This window comes from Gobius niger, assembly GCF_951799975.1.
Source record: "Gobius niger genome assembly, chromosome: 19".
NCBI classification, from domain to species: Eukaryota; Metazoa; Chordata; class Actinopteri; order Gobiiformes; family Gobiidae; genus Gobius; species Gobius niger.
Window position 1 is genome coordinate 13,125,965 of NC_136870.1, and position 24,460 is coordinate 13,150,424.

At 40.8% G+C, this 24,460-nt stretch overlaps 1 protein-coding gene across 1 annotated transcript in view; it reads left to right on the top strand.

Moving 5' to 3' along the window:
- The window catches only part of LOC306978896 (protocadherin-15-like), a 227,941-nt gene that overhangs the window by 129,664 nt on the left and 73,817 nt on the right, over nucleotides 1-24,460 (top strand). The window contains exons 18-20 of the mRNA XM_079577603.1: nucleotides 415-494; nucleotides 4,455-4,548; nucleotides 11,990-12,118. Coding sequence (XP_079433729.1) covers nucleotides 415-494; nucleotides 4,455-4,548; nucleotides 11,990-12,118 — 303 coding nt within the window. The remainder of the gene's footprint in view (nucleotides 1-414; nucleotides 495-4,454; nucleotides 4,549-11,989; nucleotides 12,119-24,460) is intronic.

Consider the following 24,460-nt stretch of genomic DNA (forward strand, 5'->3'; position numbering starts at 1 on the left):
AGTCCCTCACTCTTTACCGTCTTATCTCTGCATAGACATTATTTCAAATTTTAAGATTTTCAAATATACCAATGCTGAAGTATCCAAAGGTATGACTTTAAGCCTTGATTATACATGAAATGTTTATAATTACCTGCATTTTACACTAACAAGCACTTTGTCCGAGCTAGTCGTGAATCACAGTACACCATATGTTGACATTTTTTCCTGCTATTAACAAAGTGTCAGTGTCAAGGGCAAAGTATTCACTCGCTTTGTATACAGCATTTCTCACTCAAGACTAACATGATATGATGGAAAAAAAAGTTGGTTTCACCTGCCATTGGTCGTAATGTTTTACCTCATCAGTGCAGCACAAACCTGCTTATGAGATTATTATTAGAGCTTTATGATTTGTGTGTTTGCTTTCTGAAGGCTGTCGATCGGGAGCGAGATCCAATAGCTTATGAAATTACCAGAGGAGATCCCCATGGACATTTCCAACTACAGCACAAGTAAGTATTTATACACATCACACGCATCATCAGAGAGCAGGGGATGCATATTGCATATATTTATTTTTGCAAGTGGTGTTTGTGAGTGGAAGGAGTCGGACTAAATTACAGTGTATTATGCAGGGCTTGGCCCCGCTACAGGCCACATAAATACTCAATATTTAACAGCCATGTTCTCACATTCACTCACTGTTTGGCTTCTGTCATTGTTTTTCCATTTATTGCTCATTAATTATGTATTTATGACCATCAGCAGAACGTTTGCCTGTGTTGTGAGAAAAAAGAAGTCTGAAATATTGGAGCGTTGTTGTTGTTCAAGAAATCGTTGCAGAGAATTTTCTTTTGAAGCTTGTTTCTGAGAAGGACTAAGTGAATGATGTTAAAATTCCATATTCCCAAAGGATAAAATTACATTTTGAAATACTACTTATTATCGGATGACTACAATAAAATGTGAATAAAATGTCTTAGCACCACTTTTTCCACCCGATGGTTCAGGAGTAGTGGGAGTACTTTAACAAAGGCTGAATTTTGGATTTATTCTCTACCAAATAAAGATACAGAGACTTGGAGAGGAACAAAGTGGTTCAGCACCCCTTAAATAACAGAAAATGCTAACCATAATGCTAACGTGAACTCCATGCTACAAACTCATGGCTAACTCTGAGTTATAGTTTGACAGAAAACCTCTACAAAGAGTGAAAAAATATTGAGTTCAAACAGCCAACAACCAACCCTGACACAGGGAGAACATAAAGTCCACATATAGAAAGGCCCACATTGTCTGAAAATCGAACTCGCCACTGCTGCCACACACCAGGGGAAAAAAAAAAGGAAAATAGTATCTTTGCAAAACTCTTTTTATGTAACATTTCCTCCGCTTTGGCAGAGACTGTCAGCACTGTCCGTTTCTTACGAGTCCCACCTCAGGAATAAGCTAATCCCCGCTCCTCTCTGCACATGTGCGCTCTTGCCCCCCGTGCGCGCTCATTTTGGCACGGCTCTATTCCGCTTGTCATTGTTTCTGTGCCAGATTCCACTGTTTCAAACACCTCACCAGTTCAGTGGCAGAGCACCCAGGCATGCTTCAGTCTGCTGCGCGTTTGTAGTGCGGAGCTGGCATACGCTCATCAGGCAGCAGAGGAAAAATAGCCCAGCATGAGAACAGTGCGGTCGGGTGAACAATGGCTTTGAGCTATTGGATAACTTTGGCACAAATGTGATCTTGATTTTCTGCTGCTATTCTTGTGTATTAGGACAATATGAAACACAAAGGCTTTGTGCTTTTTTTTTTTGAGAATCACATTTGAGGTTTTATCAGGTGACCATTGAACATACATTGTTGCATATAAAGAATAATATAAATTCAGTAAAAACACAAAGGGCCCACATGGACAATGTTCGAAGCTTACCGCACCTGCATTGATCTATACGAAGCGGCGCGGCGGCTGCATCTGGGCCAGGCGGATTATTGTGCGTGTACTTCCGTCTGCCTGGGTGGTTTTCCCTGATCAAAGTAAGACATGCACAATAGACTAATCTTCCACGTTATTGGTTATCCAGTTCAGAATTGACTTTGTGCATAACTTCAAATCATAACAACTCCGCCCATGAAGTGACTTCCTGTTTCGATCCAGCACACCAAAATAAAAGCACCATCTTATTCATTAGTTCAACTTTCTTTCTGCCTAACCCTTAACAGACAACACTTAAAGGAATAGGCCACCGTTTTTAAATACTGAGATATGCTCTTACCTCACTTTAGCCAAGTTAACATATCCCCGTCTGGTCTTTGTCCGTGCGCTCTGTCAGGCAAACGGAGCACATCCGCAGCCTCTCCCACATGTCACATAGCTCCAAAAAAGCTCACGATAGAAGCTACCAAGCTCTTCCACGTGTTCCCTATTTAAATAAAGTTACGTGAAGTGTTTTCATGCGAAGTATATTTACACAGAAATGTAGCATGTCGATTTTAACTCCTAAAGACTTCCCCCGCTCACTTCCGTCAATAACCTTTAGGAGTTACTGCGCGGACGTTTTACTCCTCGTATCATTACGCCTCACAATATAGTCCCCCTTTTTATCTGCTTATAAAATCGACACGTTCCATTTCTGTGTAAATATACTTCGCATGAAAACACTTCACGTAACTTTATTTAAATAGGGAACACGTGGAAGAGCTTGGTAGCTTCTATCGTGAGCTTTTTTGGAGCTATGTGACATGTGGGAGAGGCTGCGTATGTGCTCCGTTTGCCTGGCAGAGCGCACGGACAAAGACCAGACGGGGATATATTAACTTGGCTAAAGTGAGGTAAGAGCATATCTCAGTATTTAAAAACGGTGGCCTATTCCTTTAAAATGTGTGTATTTAATTATATTCTTTAATGTTGAAAGTACCTGCTGAACTAATCGATGAGACGAGCTGTGTGCTTTAATTTTGGCGTGCTGGATTGAAATTGCCTGGCCTGTCAAACTACATGCTTTTTTATAGATATATCGGACCGATGTGGATATATTGGACCGATGTGGGTAAAATCCTGAAATGACTGGCTGCGAGGACCTGCCCAGACGGTTCTTGTTTTGAACAGAAAGGAGAAGTGTCTGGCAGGCCAGGCAAGGATTGAAACAGGAAGTCATTTCTTGGGCGGTGTTGTTTTGATTTGAAGTTATGCACAGAGTCAATTGAGGAGTATGTCAAATGCAGATGACACATTTCCCAAGGACAAATAAAATGTAGTAAACTTACAGGCCCCATCCTTGTGGAATGACATTTGTTTGCCCTTCAGTATGTGCGTTGTGCATGTAATTAGAAAGAATTTTGATGCATTGTGAAGGTTAGTTGTGGTTACCATTACCGTGATTCACTCTGTTGTGAAGCTTATGAACTCATCCCTGAGGAGGAATGACAGGGTAAATAGGGTAAAAACAAGGATCCAAAGATACTCATGAATTAGTACGATGAAAAATATATTCACATTTTGGTTTTGGTTTATTTATGATGCATATTAGGACTTATTCACATATGTATATATTTTTTATGAGCTCCTTTCAATACTTGTTGGAAATTTGCTTCAAGGCCAACTGAGGGTTAACAATTTGAACGTAAAAACATTAGCTTAATTAAACATATTTTGGCTAGTTTATTACATCATTTATGTTACTGTTACTATTACTATTGAATGAATGATAATTACAGTGTGGCGATTTGAGAAACTTGGTAATACAAGCTTGTAAAGCACAACACAAGTGTAAGCCATTGTTGTTAATGTTTTCATTATTATTATTAAAAAGAGATAATAAACCGATGCAATTGGAATATGCAGCGCACATTAACAGCGCACATTCCAATAATAATCAGTTACACATAGTAGTAGTCGTAGTATTAGTAGTAGTACCCCTACAGTAGCATCTGAAGAATCGCCTCTGCTTGTGTGAAAAATGAACCGAAAAGGAAATCCCAATATGACTGTTAGCGAGGTGCTGTGTTATCCATTATGATAGATAAACTACACGTGTGGGTGCTACGGCCTTTACACAGCGTTATCTGAATGGGCATATGTTCTCTCTAGAGTGGTTCACACAAAGACAAATGCCCAGTTTTATGCACACTAAAGACTTCTATTGTCCCTCTGTTACTTTGTGTGGACAAATAAAACAGAAGCACATGAATGGGGCAGATTATATTAGATCTATCTACACTGTGTAAAGTCAACCTTATTTGAATTGCTACATAATTATATTTAATCATCAGTTACAGAGGTGTGTTTTCATTCATTTACTGCAAACATCGCTTGCTTTGGCTGTTGCTGGCATATATTACAGTATATCTCAATGTTATGGCAACTCAACACCGGAGATGCATAGATTACTTATAATGCCCAACGATTAGTCCATAAAATCCAGAATACGTGAAAATGCGAGAGACCTTAAGCAATTTCTCTTCCCGTTCTTTGTTTTCAGGACAGGTTATTTGGTGCTGGACAAGCCTCTGGATCGGGAGACGGTGGACCACTATACCCTGGTGGTTACAGCCTCAGATGGATGGCCAGATGGGGTAAGCTGCAGCACAATGCCAATGCTAACTGCTCATTTGAGTCCACTTGTGCCGCGCTCCCAGTGGAGCAACACGCAGCACGAGTGGACTCCGCGAGACAGACTGCAGCCAGACCGTCAAGTGCCATAGACAACATCTGCGGCATTCTGTGAGGGAGGGAGGGTATTTCAGGAAATTCTGATTCAATTGGATTGCAATAGCACTTAGAGGCATCAAGGAACGTGCATTTGCATATTGATGTGCACACTGAACGCTGAATAGTACCACCGCTGCTATTACGGTAACAGCTTACTACACAACACATGATGAAATCTGCGTGCATGTGACTGAATGGTTAGCACTGTTGGCCCTGAGGTTTGGGTCCTTAACCATGTGGGATTTGCAACTTCTCTACATGTCTGTGGGTTTTCCTTTATCAACCTAAAACATGCACACGAGTCGGAGAACGCGTGCCAAACACGCCCTTTCTATTTTTCTCAAAGCAATGCTATTTAACATCTGCACAACAGATGAGCTTCCAAATTCTTGTCAAAATTGTGACTTCCCTGCTCAGTGGATGTAAACTATGGACAGAGGACGGAGACGGCAGAGAAAGCTTCAGCTTGCACTATCATTACCGTGTCCTGGATTACAGTATCTGTGTCTTTGTGACAAGCACACATCAAGATCGAGCCATTTCCTCGCTCTGCCTCTGCGCTGGTGATTACAGGGGAGATGCTCTTGAGTAGGAGTCATGCTGGAACCTATAGTGCATCATGTGTGGGCATCATTATACATTATGTCCAGCCATTGCATGAAAACAGCAATCACTTGTTCTTTCGGGCCATTCTTTCATTTGCGATTATCCGCTTGGCATGTACGATTCGTTGTTATTGAGCACATTGTGTTTCCAAATCCATCATATTTTTAAATGATTTAACCTTTGTTCCCTGCATTTTGGCTTTTTGTGATTTGCTCTATTGACGCTCCCAGCAGTGATGCACAGAGAATAGTTGGATCGCTTTTATCCAATTTGTCTAAATGAGGCTGAAAAAAAAGATAATCACATTTTTGGAATTTGTAGACCATGGAACTTCATGGTTGTTTAGTGTTGGTATCATTTATAAGTATTTGAATGCGTGTCAGCTCTATTTTCTAAAGAAGTATCATTTTTGACCCTCTGGCCTGCTTTATTTTATTCTGTTTCTTTTTATTTGCATGATAGCCATCTCTTGGAGTTGTGTCCATGTAAATAAAGGATCATTTGTTATGAAATGGTAATTGCTATGGCAGCAGTCCTTATGTTTCATAAATTTGACATAGTGTTTTCAAAATTCTGGTACCATATTAACATAGCAGGACTTGTTTGAACCCACAGTGTAATTCCCCTCTTGCTTTTGGCTGTGGTGAGATTGAGCTGTGTGTGGCCTCTGCTCTCTCATAACAGGTCACTCTGTGTGTCTCTGTAGAGCTCTGGCCTCTCTCTCCTCTTCCTGCTTTAAAAGTCAAATGTACCATTCTTTTGGCATGAAAGTCAAATGAGACCAGTGGCTGCTGCGGCTGGAGCCCCAATAGCCCCTCAGCACTCCCCACCGCCACTGCCATCACCACCACCACTCTCCTCTATGACTTATAGGGCCATGTGCAGCACTCTTTTGGAGAACTGCATCATTAGGAGTGGATTTTCTTATGTGGTGCATGCTGTCAGGAGACCCCGCCAGGGGGAGATGTGTTGAAGTAGGTTTTAATGTTTGCAAAGGGCTAATTAAAACAAGAAAGTCAATACTACGCAACTTAATATCTCGCGTTGAAATTTAATTGTGAGCCATCTGGTGCGTTTGATGCTGTGCAGTGCGAGGCAATGTTACTATCACTCAGCTGATTGGCAAAGGGATCCATGTCAGCTGCCTGGTCTGTTGGGTAGGGAAAAAATGGTCATGAATGCACACGCGCACACCCACATTCGCACATTTCTTTTCTCTGGAAAACGACTTTTTCCTGGCATGGTTGGGTATCCAACTATGAACTGCTACTCTGGCCAGAAATCAACTGCATACAAGCATGGCTCTTACAATATGTGTAGAGTAGCTTATAATTGCTGGCACAGAAATGTATATGTGCTCAGCCCTTACGGATCCCTCGGACCCTCAGGAGGAATTCTGAAAGTATCTTGGGTAACATTACACAGAAAAAGTAATGTCTTCCTTAGCTAATTTTCTAACCTTCTCTGATGAATGTCTCGATACAGCATTTTGAACCTTTATTTTTAACAGCTTCATATTCACTTTGTACCTTCTCTCTTTTCTCTCCTTGATGATTTCCCAAGGTGACATTTCTTTGAAGTTTTTTATTATCTTTGTGATATACACGCTAGTAAAGCTGGAAAAAATGGTGATGTTGAATAAAAACATAATTTGCTTCATTATAAAACATACTGTATTAAGCAGACCAATAACCCAATGCTAACTACACCTTTCAAATAAGGCCCCGGCTGATGATCCACAGAAGGTGTTGATCGAGTTCTATCATTCTTGTGTTATAGCAACATAAACCACAAATCTTCTGTAGTGTGCTTTTAAATATTTATGTGAAAAGTTTTCAGAACTCTAATGCACTTCAGTGTGAGTCCCTCGAAAACCTGCTTTAAATATTCTAAAAGTTACTCAGCCACTTCTAGGCCCAGTTTAATATCTCCGCTGCCTTCTCATGCTCTAATATCCTGCATGGTCTGTGCACTTCAAAGGCGTCTTCTGTCTGACCCGGTTCCTCTTCGTGTCAATTAAAGAAAAGGTGAAGTTGAAGTGTGCCCTGAAAAGCCTTATTTAAATCTGGTGACCTTCCTTAACAAACAGCCTGGCGCATTTCAGCGCTGTAGGGCAGAGAGTGGGAGGAAGAGAGAAGAAGAGCGAGCTGCAAATGAGATCCTTATTACCGTAACTACTGTAGCGCACGCTCATATGCAATTTTAAAACGTCTTTGACATACGGATACTTAGTCAATTGCTCTCCGGACCCTGACAATTAGCGCATTATCTCTCTGCCCAGAGCTCTATGAGTTGAGAAATGGGCTAAAAGAGTATCATTTTTCTGCTTGACGCCCCATGGGGTACAGTGCAAAAGTCTGCTTTTTTTTTTTTTTGATGGGGTGAGGAACAGAGAAAGGTGCGCGAAAAGAAACAAAAGTCATTAATAGAAGCACTCCACTGAAAACAATTTATAGATCTTCAAAAAAGCCTTCCATTCATAAATTAAGCCCATATTTGACAGGCTCTATGTAATGCAGGGTTTCTCAGCTGGTGGGTCAGGACTCAAAAGAGGGTCGCGGGACAATAACGGGCCACCAATCTGTGGTGCAACCTGTACTTTTGACAGATATAATGCGATACGTTTCCCATCTCGATCCACAAATCGGAAAATCTTGGATGGATATTCGCTCAAATACTGACCTTACGTTAAATTAGTGAAAAATCTCAACGCTGAAAATAGGTCTATATATTAAAGTTAGTCATAGCTACCCACACCTCACTAAAACTTTTGCCACGTACTGTAAAAAAAAAAAAAAAAAAAGAGTGTATGGGAGGATGCTATGAGGCGCAGAGAGAAAGCGCGGGAATAGAAAGGCTGTAGAAGATTGGGTGTAGTTGGCTCACATAGGCCCATTAATCAGCATCACTCCAAAGGCCTTGGGTTGTCTCCATATGCGCGCGTGCTCGCGCACACACACACAGCGCTGTCCCCCATTATTAAATGTCCTGTTGTGAGAGTGTCAGACTACAAAGTGCCTAATTGGCTATTTGGCCGGTGAATCCATCATACTGCCACAGTATGAGAGCCCTACAAAACCGCCTGCTCTACTGTACCGCGCGGCATTGTGGGAGGAAGCATTCAAAAAGTTTGCGACCGGCGACGAAGCGCTGGTGTAAATTGCTGTATTAGATCGCTGGGTTTTGTAAATGAAGCTCTTTTTTTGTTGTCGTGGTGTCCGCGTGTTGGCTTGGTATGATAAAAACATGCTTGGATGTTTTTCTTGTTTAAAGTGTATAGCTGCTGGGTACAGAGCGGTCGGGTTAAGGAGACACAGTTCATATGCAGTAAGGTGCACTTTTATCACAGGGTAGGTCTTGTTGGTGATAAAAGTGTATTTGTTTGAACAGTTGCCAGTGAATTGATATGAACATAAGGCATCTTTATCACTGGCTGCCCTCAATCAACTAGAATACTTGTTAGTAAGTAAGTAAGTCGGTAACTCAGAATATATATATTTTTTCCCCTACATATCTTCACATTTTCTCACGTTACATTCCCCAATTTTTACCCCAATCTGCCCCAAATTTTCACATTATTTCCTAAATTTTTCCAAATTTACTTATCTACATATACATGTTTGAAAACTAGGCCTTTCAGATGTTATTGTCATTGTTATTGTTGATGATTTTTTTAAATTATTTCTATTTTTTTATTTATTTATTCTTATTATTTCTCAATCTGTCTATACAGTGTTGTTGTGTTATAGTTGTTTTAATTTCAGTTTTCTGTGAACAGGGTGGAGGGAACGGGTAATAAAGGAAAAAAAAAAAAGGAAAAACATGTTGTGTGTAGACCATTTGACTTGCAACATAAATAAAAAAAATAAAAATAAAAAATAAAACAAATTTTCAGTTTCCTCTTCATCAATAGAGACAAGTAAGCGCAAGTAAGTTTGTATCAGAGCGTCAGCGCGTCCGCCATTGGTGGAGCGATCCCCTCTGGTCCTGAAGTGAGTATGAGGGACCATGAGAAGGTTCTGATCCAGAGACCTCAGCCTCCGAGAGGGGGTATAAGGACACAACAAGTAGGGGGGAGCCTGACCATGCAAGGCTCTGAAGGTCAGCAACAGGATTTTTGAAACTAAAAGTGCCTGGGAGCCAATGAAGTCGAGACAGCTAAAGAAAATAAGCTGTTGCAGTAGTCTAAACGAGAAAACAGAAAGGCGTGGATAATCATTTCAAGACCATCTCCGGGCACAATTGTTCTAAGTCTGTGTAGGCTCTCATACAGGCGTCCATCTTCAGTGAAGGTTCTTGAGTCATCTTCTGTACTCTGTAGTTGAAGTGAAGATGAAGACCAGATAAAAACCACAGGGAGGAGTTCAGCTTGGCTTAGTCCCTCCCCTCTATTAACAGCTATACTCACCTGTAGGTAAACATCTTTGAAATGCTAAGTCCTCAAGACCTAAATCACACTGAAGTTCCAGTCTGAACGACCCTAATCTCAGCTGATCCACTGCTAATTACCTGCCTATTGATCTGTCCCGGGCTGAGTTTCAGCCTCATAAACATGACAGGGCCCTCGAAGTATGGGCTGTAAGAGATTTCTGTACACTGGGATGGAATGGCGTCATCAGGGGCAATTACCAGCACCTCCGTTGTGTCAGTTTAGTTGCACGGAATTTGTGCTGAGCCATTGTTTAACTTGCTACACCCAAAAAGCATCTTCAGTTTTTGTCATCTTTATGTTTATTTCTATTTTCCCGAAGAGCCTAAAAGGGGACACATGCATTAGCAATTTTTATGAGCTTTTAGCCACCGCTGGTTCTCATTAGAAGCATACCTGGAGTGGTGTTTGAATTTATTCCTGCAGTTTTGAGTAATCTCGTTACTTCCTGGGCAATTTTTTTGCATCATAGATGAAACAAAGAGTGCCATGCAAAACCCTGACCAGCCCTGGCAACACGGATTTGAAATACTGACAAAATCAATGCTCATAAGGAGGTTTTTGGATGCATTGGAGGCCCTGCACGATGCTTTGGGGACAGGGAGGCTCGGTTGAGTGGGCTTGGCCTTATATGTGGAAGGATAGGATTTACTCAAGCATAGTGACAAAGGACTATTTTGGCAGCCTCTAAGATAATAGCTGCAAAGTCTGAAGAATTCCTGTTGACATAAAGCGCCGTTTCTATTTTTCTCGAGTCGTAATGCTAACTTTATGATGTTTTTGTACAGGCACTGGCTTTTCAACTGAAGTTTAAACGTTATGACATGGGCTCCCCCTCTGAACTGTCCTTTGACACCAGGGAAGTGAGCATTTGCATACTTCATGAACTTCGTTATCGTCCTGGCAACAGTCAACTGAGTCAGTCTAGATGTGAAACACACTGTGGAAGAGCTGTGAGAAGTGCAATGTTTCTGTTTTATTAGTTTTTCTAATCATGATTACAGGTGCACTGTGCTTTACATATTGGCATCCACTTCAGATAAACTGTTTTGTTAACTATCTCATCCTCAGCTTACTTGCATCAGCGCTATTATTTTAATAGCCCTCCACACTTCACTAACCATCATTCCATTGTGATTTATTAAATTCCTGGCCGTTCTCTCCCCGCGTTTCATCAACTCTTCAATCTATCTGTCTCTGTGTGGCGTATGCTCTCATTAAAATCAACATAAAGATGTCTGCGACCTCCTGTTGTTCGGTTCAACCTGCGCCTAAAGAGCAGCCAAAGTGACTTGAAAAGCCTTGAACCCTTTGCCATATGGTAGTGTAATGTTAAGGATGTGATTTTGCTGCAAATACTTCACTTTGAGATGGAACAATGGAATGAATAGAAGTCAGTTTATACCAAAATACAGCAGAAGTATCAGAGATCAAAGAGAGTGATGCAGTATTGTACCCTTTTATATAAATTGGTGTGTACTTATCCAATGGTTGTTCATATTGTATGTCTCTATATATTTATTGTTTTACCCCAATGGATCCATCTTTGTCAACTGCACTTTATCATTTGCAACGTTAAAAAACATGGATCTTTTTTGTTTCGCTGTTTTAAGACCATCAGTGCTACTCCTTTTGCGTGAGAGCAGGGAAAGTTCTCAGTCATCAGAGGAAAATGTAAATGCATTGAAAAATACAGGTGCGCTGTATATCAGATTTGCAGATGCTCTCGAGTGTGTTTGACCGCTCTTGCAACCCTGCATCCATCTAAGAGGTTCTCATTTTGTGTTGATGTCTTTTAAGTACTCATGGTTTCCCTACCATTATTTTTATTTTAATGTTTTGTTAGCGCTCGTGTCTCACAGCTGGATGGTCCTGGGTTCACTCACCTGGACGGGGGCCTTTCTGTGTGGAGCTCGCATGTCTTTTCCGTGTGTATAGGTTTCCTCCGGGTACTCTGGTTTCCCCTACCACTAAAAATATGTATGATAGGTCACCCTCTAGGGCCAAGACTCCCCTGGAAATGACCATTCATTTCCTTGTAAAATGAAGGTCAAATATATAAATAAAAAACATTTCTGACAGTTTTTCCAATAGTGGATGAATTGCCTATCAAGCAATGTAGAGCCATCAGCCACATGCTGCAACCCAAATATCGAGCCTGATATTGTGGTATAAGAACCTGCAAAGCAAACTTGGTACTATGCTAGGAACTGAAAGCCTCGTAGACAAACGTTGCCTGTATAATGGTACACAGAATTGTGTGTTTGCAGACGTCTACTGCCACAGTGAACATCGCAGTACAAGACGTGAATGACAACGACCCTCTGTTCGACTTGTCACTGCCTGTCAACCTCACTGTCACGGAGGAGCAGGACCACGCTTACGTCGGACAAGTCAAGGTAGGTTTTTGTTTTTTTCAATGAGTTCAGCAATACTAAGTAACTCATGCCCCTAGGGGCCATAAGCACCACTGCAGGTGTCATAGCATGTTACGTTTTTTTACTCATCAATTGTCCGTGAGAGTAAATACTACGCTGACAGAAAAGACAAAGGGAGAGAGGGATATTATACATCCAAGTACACAATGGAGATTGTTTTTTTCACTCAAACGTGGCTGTAAATACTGCTAAAGTGGTGCTAGCCCGCAGTTAGCTTTGCCCGTTAGCCTGTTAGCTTCTTCTTCGTGATTCTATTAGTGTGTATTGCGCCTCCGACCCGGAGGCAATGGTGGTTTTCTGGCCAGAGACACCAGGGGGAGATGAAAGACCCCGCCAATCATCCTATTAACACTTGTATTTCCCCCGGAGGGACTACGGAAAGGATTTATTAAGGTAAACAAGTTACTTAGTACTGCTTTAAGTAATAAAATGTGAAGAATAAAAGACATGTTCTCTTGAGGATCACCCCTGTACTATACAGTATATTGCTAAAATAGTTTAATGCTCCTCAAATTTACTCCAAGCTCCCCTCGTGGCCCTATGTAAACAGAAAGCACTCTCCTCAGCTATCTACCTGTAGCACAGCTTCACAGAGCAACGAAAAGCAAAATGAGGGAAGGCCAAGGGAAATATTTAATAAGCCATAACCAACAAAGTGTAAGATAGCAATGATGATGCGTTGAAATAATAATACCGACGCCTGGACTTTCAAATAATGAACACAAATGTCCCTTTATTACTCCAAACTACAGAACTCAATGTGCAACTTTTAAGTTGTTATTTACAACTTCAATTAATTCACCTCAGTATTAAAACATGATTAATATCCAGTTCCAACAAAAGCAAAACAAATTGTTTATTGAACTTCCTTTGTACTGAGTTAATAGAAAAAATAGCATGTAGATGGCAGTAATTAGGAAATAATTAGAAGTAAAACCCGGTAAATGTTAATGTAATTTTATGAAACTTTTAGACAATAACAAATGGCAAAGCTCCGATAAATAGACAGATTAGTTCATCTTACAATTAGGGTCTCGCATAATAATAAATGTGCTTGTTCTTTGGATGCGTGCCGCGTGCTAATCCGTCTTCACAATGCAGAGTCATAAACTGCAGACGATCTGAGATTATGATTTATTTGTGCGTATCAATAATTCCTCACAGCACATCTGCATCACTGTGGGATCTCTCGGAAACTGCACATCACGCCTTTTGTTGTCTCCCTAGATCTCCCCATATGAGACCGTCAGCAGCTTTCAAATCCCCTGCACACTGACATTGTCCCATTTTAGATGCAAAAACGCTGTGTTTTAAATATACTTCATCTTTCTCTTTTTGGTCTTTCGGCCACTCCCTTTTTTGTTAGAAAACAGTCGGATAGTTTTGATGTTTTTGCCTTTTGTTGTTTTTGACGCCAGACACATTTTCGATTGCAGCAGCCACAATTCTGTGACCGGAGTAGGCAATGAGGCTTAAAAACCCTGTAGCCTAACCTTTTGGGGTTTTTATTTGTTTACAAGCAATAAAAGAGGGAGAAATAGATGTGGTACAAACTCATCCCTAACTTTACATTTTGAAGATTCTTCACATGGACAAGCTTATTAGCACAACTTCCTCGCTAGCAACCCGTTAGTTTCCACAAATATATTTTTTCTTCTTAGGTTGTCAAAGCTGTCAATGCTTTTACCTAAGATTAGTCAAAAGATGAAGAACACGTGGATTAATCACAAATAAACCGCATATGCTTTGACGCACTCCTGCATCTCAAGATTCAAAGATTCAAAAGATTTTATTGTCAATTCATATGAATCTCACGGACAAATTGCCTGAAAGACACAGCACTTGCATTTCCAATTACAATTGTAAGCGCTCAATGAAAATAGTTGGTTTGCACAAATGTTTTAAATGAGAGGGTTTTATGCTCAAATATTAATAGTGATTATAAAAATTACATATAAAATGACCTGTAATTGAATAAATCAATTGACATGCTATTAAAAAAAGGGAACACATTGACATTCCAGTGTCTTACCCAGAGACACCATTACCATATGTGCTCAGGCTGGGCTCGAACCAGCTACCTTATCATTTCCAGTCAAATGCTTAGGGTATTGCTGTACTACATCTACTGTATCCCGTCGAAGGCCTAAAGTGATTACCCGTTGCTATTAACTTGTGTATTAAAATAGCTATAGGCTACAGCCACTGAAGTTCTAATTAAAAGCGGCCCTTGTAATCTCTCACAATGGGGAGCGGGTTTCTCTAATAAGAGCGTGTCAGACAAGCATGCTTAGTAATTACAAGTGTTCATCATAAAGGAAAATGTGTCTATGCAAATACACAGGTGAGCAGCTGTTTTTAGTCATTTCATTCTGTGCTGGTGTTTTTTCACCCCCATCTCTACAAACCGCGTAGTTCTATCTGGTTTGTTTGGATCACACAGTCAGGCCATTGCTGTTGTGGTTGTGATGTTGCATTCCGCCTATATCTACGCTTCATTCACTCATCACAAAATAGCAAATAAATAGCAGCAGTTATGCCTTATATGTCCACATGTCAGTGAAAACATTGTGTTCACCTTTTGTAGCCAATGCACATCAGGCTTAATTGTGTTTTGTGGGCTGGATTGACCCAATAGTGAAAAACTCACACACAAGCTAACCTTATTTTTAGCCATGTTTCCACATAAATAGAATCCAATTTTCACAATGTTGTGTGCACTAATTTGGAGTTTGGGACATGATTCTCACTGCCCACAGTAAATCCAATGACTGCTGTTGTTGTATGGCATCATTAAAAATACAACAACACGAGAAAGTTTCCAAACAAGTCTGCTAAAAAGCCACATTTCTCCAAATAAACGGCCCACATTAGGACACTCCGAATGAGCGTTTCACCGCTGATGGTAAAAATTAGCATGCCAAAACAAGCCACATATTATTCATTTAACAACATGACGGCTGAGGGGTTTTCAACATTGCTGGCGTTTTTAGTTATTAAGGCCAGATCTTGCTTCAGCAACAAACTGATAAAGCCATCACTAAAAGTTGGAATAGAACTGGATAATTCTTAAGGGGGAGGCGTGAAATATTTCATACAAACTCTACTGGGAAATGATTTGGCTTCATGCTTCATGCTAATCATGTCTTTGCATGTAACACCATTAATAACAGGTGTCACATTGTGTCACCATGCCATGTCCAGCCTCCTACACACGCTATAGTGCAGTAAAGTGCGACTCCAATAATATAGCATAAGATTCCACACATTCATTTCCAGAAAGACATAAAATATGCGTGCTTATAGAGATCAGCAAGCAAAGCGGCCTGAATGCAGTGGGTATTTTTCACCTGACCGCTCTCTCTTCCTCTCGGTACTGTAGCCCCTGCACAGACCATTGGCCCCGCTCCAAAGCTAATAACTGTCTGCAGCACACTATTCCCAGCCAGGGGTCGTGGCTAAATATGACACTTTGATAGGCTGTGATCTTGTGAGACGCTCCCTGCCTTTGGTGCCTGTCTGGATTTGTTCCAGGTTTAATACCTCGCCTTTACTCACCCGTGTCGGGGCCCTTTGATCATTATGCCACAATGCCAGCCACTAAATGTTAATTATGTGTCTCGCACACACTCTAGGACTGGCTCTCGTATATAAATACACCATGCGCCGCTGGATCTTCAGTCCACTTCGATGTCGTTGATTTGTTTAAAGCTTTACACCATATGACTTCAACTCATGGTACACTTTTTGTGATTACAAGCCACAGTCAGTCATGGTTGTTTTTGCTTTTTTTTATCTCTTTCATTTATTTTCCTATCAATGGGCTTTCTTAGTTGTACCAGACAACTTTAAACTTTCCGTATTTTCAGGACTATAAGTCGCTTTTTTTTTCTTCATAGTTTGGCTCTGGGTGAGACTTATACTCAGATGCGACTTATATATCAAAAAATATCTTTTCACATGTTTGTTATTTTCACACTGACAGCGGCAAGAGGGCGCTCTAGGCTTGTGTATCTGCTACTCCTGTAACACAGATTAAAAAAATGATAATCAAGCGGCAGAAAAACAGTGTGGAGTGGGCGAGAAACTTGTGAGGGACTGGCGAAAGCGTAGGTCCCCCACAAAAAAAGGTAATCGTGGGCTAAAAACTAGATGACCACAGCTAGAGGAAGGAGTTCACAAATGAGAGCTTGAACAACGTGCTGCCGGGAGAGGCTTGTCAAGTGAAGCCTCCATGCCCAGGTAGTTGCCAAGGCTGGTACAATTTATACTGGAGCGATTTATAATCTGGTAGTAGTACAGTAGTATTCTAAAGGGTTGCCTGTTACTTTATAGCTCTCATTACTAAAATAACCATATTGCCTTGTAATTTACAACTTTATTCATGGCTATGGTTAGAATAGAGAGTTGTAATCATAAACTAGGTGAGTGTCCTGTGCCCATTACCATAATTAACAGGTTATTACACTTTTAATGGCCGTGCTGTAAAGTCAAGTGCGACAATGTGAAGTGTGGGGACAGTGGAATATCCATCACAATTTGTAATCCCAAATAAAACATTCCCAAAAATCCCTCTGTAATCTTACGAGAGGGCACTTCAACATATTCCAATTATTCTGGACTGTCGCTCTTCCGTGCGCCCGCTTTTGGAGCGTTTCCAAGCCCAAACAGACGGCGCAGTCCCTCAGCGGACACTCCAAGACACGATTCCGGGCGGCGTTCCAAATCTGGGGTCCTGCCTGGTATTAAACAGATTTCCGGAAGAATGAATAGACCTGACCTTGGTTTTTGCCGACACTGGGCGAGCTTGAAAAGGATGGAAATGGGGAAAGAGGGGAGCGAGAGAGAGAGAGACAGAGAAAACGATGCTGCCCATTCTTAATCTGAATTTCATGAGTTTTTAGGACACGGCTTCTATTTTAAAGAGGGAGAAACACATTGGAATATGGACACTGTTGGAATATAGAGAGGTGATGACCAGCACATTTTCATCTTCTGTTGCTGTATGTAGGAGTGTGAAGCGATGACGTGGCCCACTTCTGCTATAACTGTAGCTTTGGCACACGATTTGAAATGATTAAATTTCATTTTTAGTTTCCTTTCTGTAACCTATTCAAATTGCAGTGCTTAAAAGCTGGTTGTGTCACTTAAAAAAAACTTTTGCTATAGAACTACTAGTTTTACATTCCCCAGTGTAAAAAATAAGCATTGATTCTGGCCAATTATCCCTTTGCTTTTCATTATGATTTAGCATTTATTTTACGTCTCACCAGGTGCTTGTCTATTTATACTATAAAGACTCCCAGTGGTTTGTTTTTATTCCCCCAAATCGAAAAAAACTGAATCATTGCTATTACATCAATAAGCTTCAAACTATCTGCAACACAAGTACGATAGATTGAGAGAGTGTCACAGCAAAGTTGCCTTCCTACAGCGGATTAAGATTTATTAGTGACGCTAAGAAGTCTAATGACAGAATCCACAACTAACTATTACTCATGCTTTTACAACTACTCTAGACACCTTAGCTTGTGTCAACACCCCTAGATATTCAAGTATGTACAGTGGGGAGAAAAAGTAATTTCTCACATTTCTGCCTAAATTGGTCACTAAATGTGGTCTGATCTTCATCAAAATCACAGGAATGATTAGACAGTGTCTGCTTAAACTAATACCACCCAAACATTTACAGTTTATCTTATTTTTATTGGTCATCAGATGTAAACATTCACAGGAGAGCGTGGATCTCACTGACCTGCAGCACTTTTGTAAAGAGGAACGGTCCAAGATTCATGCTGATTGTTGAATCTGCAACTACAAAAAAGCAGTTATTGCTGTTAAAGAAGGGTCAGCCAGCTATTCCCAAACGGTGTACTTTCTTTTTCTCCTCACTGTAGTTGTACTAAGCGACTGCGAAGGGCACAGTCCTGGAAAAATCTCTGTCTGTAGAAATTAACCAAGAAACCAATACCATATCCAATTTCTTTGTCTGTCAAAGCCACAAGTTCAGCAAATTTGCAGACCTAATCCATAACAAAGATTCAGATTTTCAGTTTAGTGTCGCCATCTCCTCAGCCTGTAACGATCAATCGCGAGGAGATCGAGGTTAGGGTTGTGCCGATGGACGATGTCATCGTCCATCGGCGATGGATGAGCAACATCACGATGGAGAGCCACCATCGTGATGCCACGCCCCCTCCCGTCAAAAACACGCACTGGTCTTCTGTAGGCCTTGCAAACCTACAAACTGTGCAGGGATTGCACTGTAAATTAAATCACTGATGTAACTAATATGCACGCTAGCGTCAGTAGCCTGCCAGAAGCCACGATGTGTTAGCCGTAATTATTAACGTAAAGACGCAGCTACTCTGTTTATGACGCCCGGGGCTCTCTCTCTCTCTCTCTCTCTCTCTCTCTGCAGCTCAGAGTTTAACAGCGCGTGGTTTTGTTTTGCTTTGCTGCGTATTGAAACTTAAACCGTTTTAAAATGAGATGGCTCTCACATCGGAGCTAACTGAGCGCGTGGACTATTCTCACGAAGGACCGAGAGAGGAAAGAGTGAGGAGAGAGAAAGGCGCGGTGCAGCAGGAGTTAAGAGGTTAGAGAACACGGACCGGGCGGCGCGTGGAGCGGCTTCAAAAATGTAGCTACGACGCAAACTTCAAAATATTGTCCCGTTCACCCACTGTTTCTTAAACATTACGTTAAAATTGAGCAAATGCAAATAATAAGCTCCGATTTACATTTGTATTAGTGTGATAAGAGCCTTGAAGTTCACGCTCTGAATAAGTCGTTCTCCTCTCAGACTTTGCGCACAAGTTTTAACACATTTCTTTTGCAAAAGTCGTGTCCGTGACTCTGTTCAAATCATGTTTAGTTTAGATCCATTTATCCTGCAATCTCACATTTTCCTAGCATACATAGTAATATGCAGCATATATAGGCTATGCAAATGTCTTTAAAAAAAATGCTTATAATGAGAAATGGACGATATCATCGTCCATCACGATGGTTCACTGTAAACATCGTCAACGGCCAATTAAGGGGACATCGCCCAACCCTAATCGAGGTGATGACCTCCTACAAAGGTGGATGAGAAGCTGGACTGGTCGGTGAACACTGACCAGCTCTACAAGAAAATACGTACAGACTCTATTTCCTGAGCTTGCCTCTTTTAAGATCTGCAAGAAAGAGCTCCAACTTTTCTATTAGGCAGTAGTGGCTAGTGCTCTTTTCTATGGTGTTGTGTGCTAGGGGGAAACATCAGGCAGAGGGACACTCAGAGACTGGACAAACTCAGCAGAAAGTCCTTCTCCGTGATTGGGGCCGATCAGGACTCTGTAGTGTCAGTCACGGAGAGGAGAACCCTGGAGAAGCTGCCCTCTGTGATGGACAACAGCAACCACCCCCTGCATGAGTGAGTGAGAGGCTGCTCTCACACTCCTGCTCCACAGATAGACTCGGGAAATCTTTCTTGCCCAGAGCGATTAGGCTGTATAACAAATCCTTAGGTGGGAGGGACTAAATGGGAATCTGTTTTTATGTGTGACCAATGTGTGCAGCTGATAAACTGAATTTCCTTCTAGATGAATAAAGTATATTGTATTGTTTCATGTAGCTATCACTTTCAACAAATCTGGAATTAGAATATCGTGGATTTGTAATTTCTTGACTTTAGCCTGTCCTGCTACTTTCCAGTTGCAAATGAACTTCAGAAAGTGGTATAATCAAGAGTACTATGACGATCAGCATGCCTACGTTCATCCCTTAAAATCTAGACTATTCTGTCCCTCCTCTGTGTCGGATTTCTAATTACATGTCACGACGGCTACGCTAGGCCCAAAATGTCTCGCACATCTCCAGCCTCAGCAGAGAGGATGAGTCACTGGAATCTCCTGCTGCACTTGTAGAAAGATGCTACGAAAACTTGACTTGATTGCCTGTCTCTGTCTATAGTCAGTGTTTTAATGACACATATTGTATTTTGACTTTTAAATTGAGCTAGAGAATGAACAAGAGGGAGCACAGGCTATCATAGAAGCATTGGCCTCATTTTGACCTTTCTTGAGTATTATTGATTTCTATAGACCGTAGTTTCCGGACTATAAGTCGTTCTGGAGTATAAGTCGCACCAGCATTGGGAACTACCTGGGCATGAGGGCTTAACTGCACCGTTGCACGTTGTTCAAGCACCCATTTGCAAACTCGTTACTCTTGCTATGGCCATCTAGCTTTTAGCCCATGATAAGCTTCGTTTTTTTTTTTTTTTTATTGCAGAATGAGTAACCGCTTTTCGCCAGTCCCTCACAAGTTTCTTGCTCACTCCAAACTTTCTTTTTACTGCTCGATTACCGTTTTTTTAAATCTTCAATGGTTCAAGAGTGGCAGATACTGGTACAAAAGCCTAGAACGTCCTCAAGCGGCTGGCAGTGTGTAAGTAACAAACATTATAAATTTTGATATACAAGTCGCACCTGAATATAAGTCGCACCCAGAGCCAAACTGAAAAAAGTGTGACTTATAGTCTGGGAAATACGGTAAGTTTAAAGTTGTCTGGTACAACTACGAAAGCATATTGATAGGATAATAAATTAAATAGATAAAAAAGGTAAAAGCAACCATGACTGACTGTGGCCTATATGTGGCCTATGACAAAAAATGTACCATGAGTTGATTAGTTATTACGAGCTGATATTGTGTGGACAATATTTTAGTAGTTCAATATGTTTTCTATTTTAAATATCATTTGAACATATAGTACAGCGCTTCAACTGTCTTCATTGACCCACAACTCAAGCCATTAACAGCAAACCTAAGCTAAAGCAGTTTGTCACCTTATAATACAATATACAGCTCAAACCTAGTTCCGAGGAAGTTATCTCGTCCGTTCAGATGTACATCTTTTCACAGACCTGGTGAGAATAAATTGCATTCACTGACAATAGTTTAACAAAAGTATTCAATATAAAAAAACAACAACATATACTTTGCTTACTTTCTGTTTACATTTCCCCCGAGCTTGTACACTTTTACCTTCGAACAACTTGACATTTCCATACCTCCCGTGCAACTCGTACAACTTTTTTCTGTTGGAAATGTCTATTTCATTGAGCCAAGGTGAGGCACAAATCTCACCTTAGGGCCGCGGGAGGAACAAAAAACACAAATAAAGACGATCACTGGCTCACGCACAGCGACATATGTCTGCACTGATGGCTTGTCTAACTCAGAGCAAACTCCCACACAGTTATGAGATCTGACAATACGCTTTATTGGTGTGCAGCGAGAAAGGAAATAAGGAAAGTAAATTAGTTTTTGCAGAGGATTTTTTTTTTTTCTTTGAATAAAATTGGTGGTGGGCTGAGTACATTTGTAACAAGATAGGCACTGAATGTAGATGAGAAGTCCACTATTCTTTATCTGGGGCATGGATCTTGCTGTCTTTCTCGAAAGTAATTACACAAAGTGACGCATATAGAATAGGTTTGCGTACCAGCCCATTCCAGGAATTACACTGTACCAATTTGAGAGATCGGTTTCAAAGTCTGGTAGAGTACAGTGAATGCCGTGCCCCATCATTTGCCAATGTGGATGTGCCATGTTTTACTTTTTTAAATTCTTCAAAATGGCCTCCTTGTATTCTTGGCTTTTTCTCAATGAGCTTCATAAGGCAGTCACATGGCATGGTTTACAACAGTCCTGTCACCTGTGCAATAAAAAACATTTCTGGCGAAGCCCATCGAGAAAAAGTGTGCGAAGCAGTAATCAAAACGAAAGGCATTTTGAAGAATCTATTTCAACTTTGCTTTGTTTAAAACATAATGTGTTCATTCATAAAGTAATGCCTTCAGTGAGAAACTACAGTGTAAATAGTCTTGATATAAAAACTATTATACACAAAAAAGTGTTTCCAAACTTTTGACCGGTAGTCTAGTTTTATCAGCTGCAACTTCACCATTTGGCACAGTTCTAAACCAAATGTAAGCAGTACTAAGTAGCTTGTTTACCTTAATAAATATGTTTAGCAGGCCCTCTTGGGGTAATACAATTGTTAATGGGATGATTGGGGGTCTTTCATCTCCCCCGGTGTCTTTGGGCAGAAAACCACACTTTCCTGCACCGGGTCGGAAGCCCCAATACACATTAATGGGATCACGAAGAAGAAGCTAGCAGGCTAACGGGCAAAGCTAACTGCAGGCTAACGCCACTTAAACAGTAATTACAGCCAAGTTTGAGTAAAAATGTGGATGTACAAATATCCCCTGTCCCTTTGTCTTTTCTGTCTGCGTAGTATTTACTCTCACGGACGATTAATGAGTAAAAAAACGTAACATGCTATGACACCTGCAGTGGCGCTTATGGCCTCTAGGGGCATGAGTTAGTTAGTTCTGCTTTAAGCCTGTTGAGAATTGTCACATACCTAACTATGACTTGAACATGGCAAGAGAGATATTTTTGACACACACATTTGATTTCTGCTTGTAGTTGAAAAGTTCCTCTGTTGTTAATTCTTGTGCCTGTTTCTCCCCAGTCTAACTTTGTTGGCATGCACTCTATTTTCTACATAATGTATTAGCCCAACTCCAATGAATACAATAAATGAGGTATTTTCAGCACCCCGCCAGACCAGACGGCTTCACATTTGAGTCTCTGCTCTGACGCATCGGAAACGATCAGTGCAAGTCGCTCGCAGATGTTCGGCCGATCGCGAATTACAGCTACCGCTAATGAGCAAGGAGGAAAGTAACATTGCACTCCGTAATGCTCGGACAATATGAACACGCGTTTGTTTAGCTTCAACGCACAGAAACTGGGAGACGGTAAATTCAAATGTTTGATTTTTGCTACAGAGAATCGTCCTCACAATTCTGCACCAAGACTTAGCTTCTGCCATGTCAAAAGTTTAGTTTTTTCACCAAAATCGTTTTATGATTGGAGAGTGTGAGAACTGTCTTCTCCAGCACATCCCCACGATTCTCAACTTCAGGAGTCATATATTACACGTAGTTTCCTTTTTTACTTGCAACACAGTATATTACCTCTTTTGGTCAAAATCAGTTTGGCCCCACAAATCTGGCAACTGCATCTTTTATATGTATTGCCGATGAGGAGACTGCCCTGTGATTACTGGCCTGGTCAGGCGTCATGTGGTGTTGTTTTCTGCTCATGAAATGTCAGTGAATGTCAGCACTGGCGTGTTTCATCAAAGCACAGTCGTACTATTGAGTTGTTGAGAATGAGAATATGAACAACAGCGTGAGCACTCAGGCTTCGTCTTCGCGAATAAGCCGCGGCCTAAAACACATACTTCCCGAAGAGCGATGATTCAGTCCATTACTTGGCCGTTGCACCAAACAACTCAAGAGAGTCGGCCAAAAAAAAGCTTGATGCGCTGTTTAATTTATACAACTCCCAGAATGCCCTGCTTCGAAGAATACAAATTCTATCAAAATAGGTTGTTCTTTCTTCTTCTTTGTGGGAAGAAAATTGATATTAATTGCTGTAGCCACAATGTCCAAATTAGATGCATCTTTAATGATCTGTAATACCATTGCAAATGTCCCCAAAGACTAATGAGATCTAAATATTAGGACATATTACAATACTGTCATTGAGTTATTGAAAGCCGACAGCCATTAACATAAATTTGCTTTCCACAAACGTGCACAGTGGTATAATAGTAAATAGGATTTCTGTATTCTGGCCAATGCTGTGTCCCAGAAAACAACAAAATAAAGCAGGCAGCCAACCAGCAGGATCAGTGCAAGCAAAACACATTAAAACAGCATTATGCAACTTTTTTTCGCACAATAATATAGCCTTGGTATAATTGAAATGTGGAGCTACAAAAACATTTGGATAATTTTGTGACCTTGGACTGGAAGAGAGAGCGCCCCTGTTTCAAAACACCTGGACACGAGCTTTCCATCTTACATCTCGGGCCTTTGTTTTATGGAGAAATATTCTGATCCTTTTTTTTTTTATTTTGGTTGTACCGGGGGGCAGAATACATGTTTGCAAATTACATCTAAATACAATCAAATTACAATGGAATATGAAAGGCAGGCAGTGAAGATCTGCAGTTGGAAATCTCTACTGAAGCAATAGGCATTTTATTCACGCTTTTAGACGCCTTATTAGTATTTAAATGTATATATATATACATATATATATATGTGTGTGTGTGTAATTCAACGTATGCTTTATACACAAATGTTTTTTTTGAGAATGCAGACAATTACAATGGCCTCTAGTTATTTGCAAGGCATATCTTGTTAGGTGATGCGAGCACTGAGTGACTGA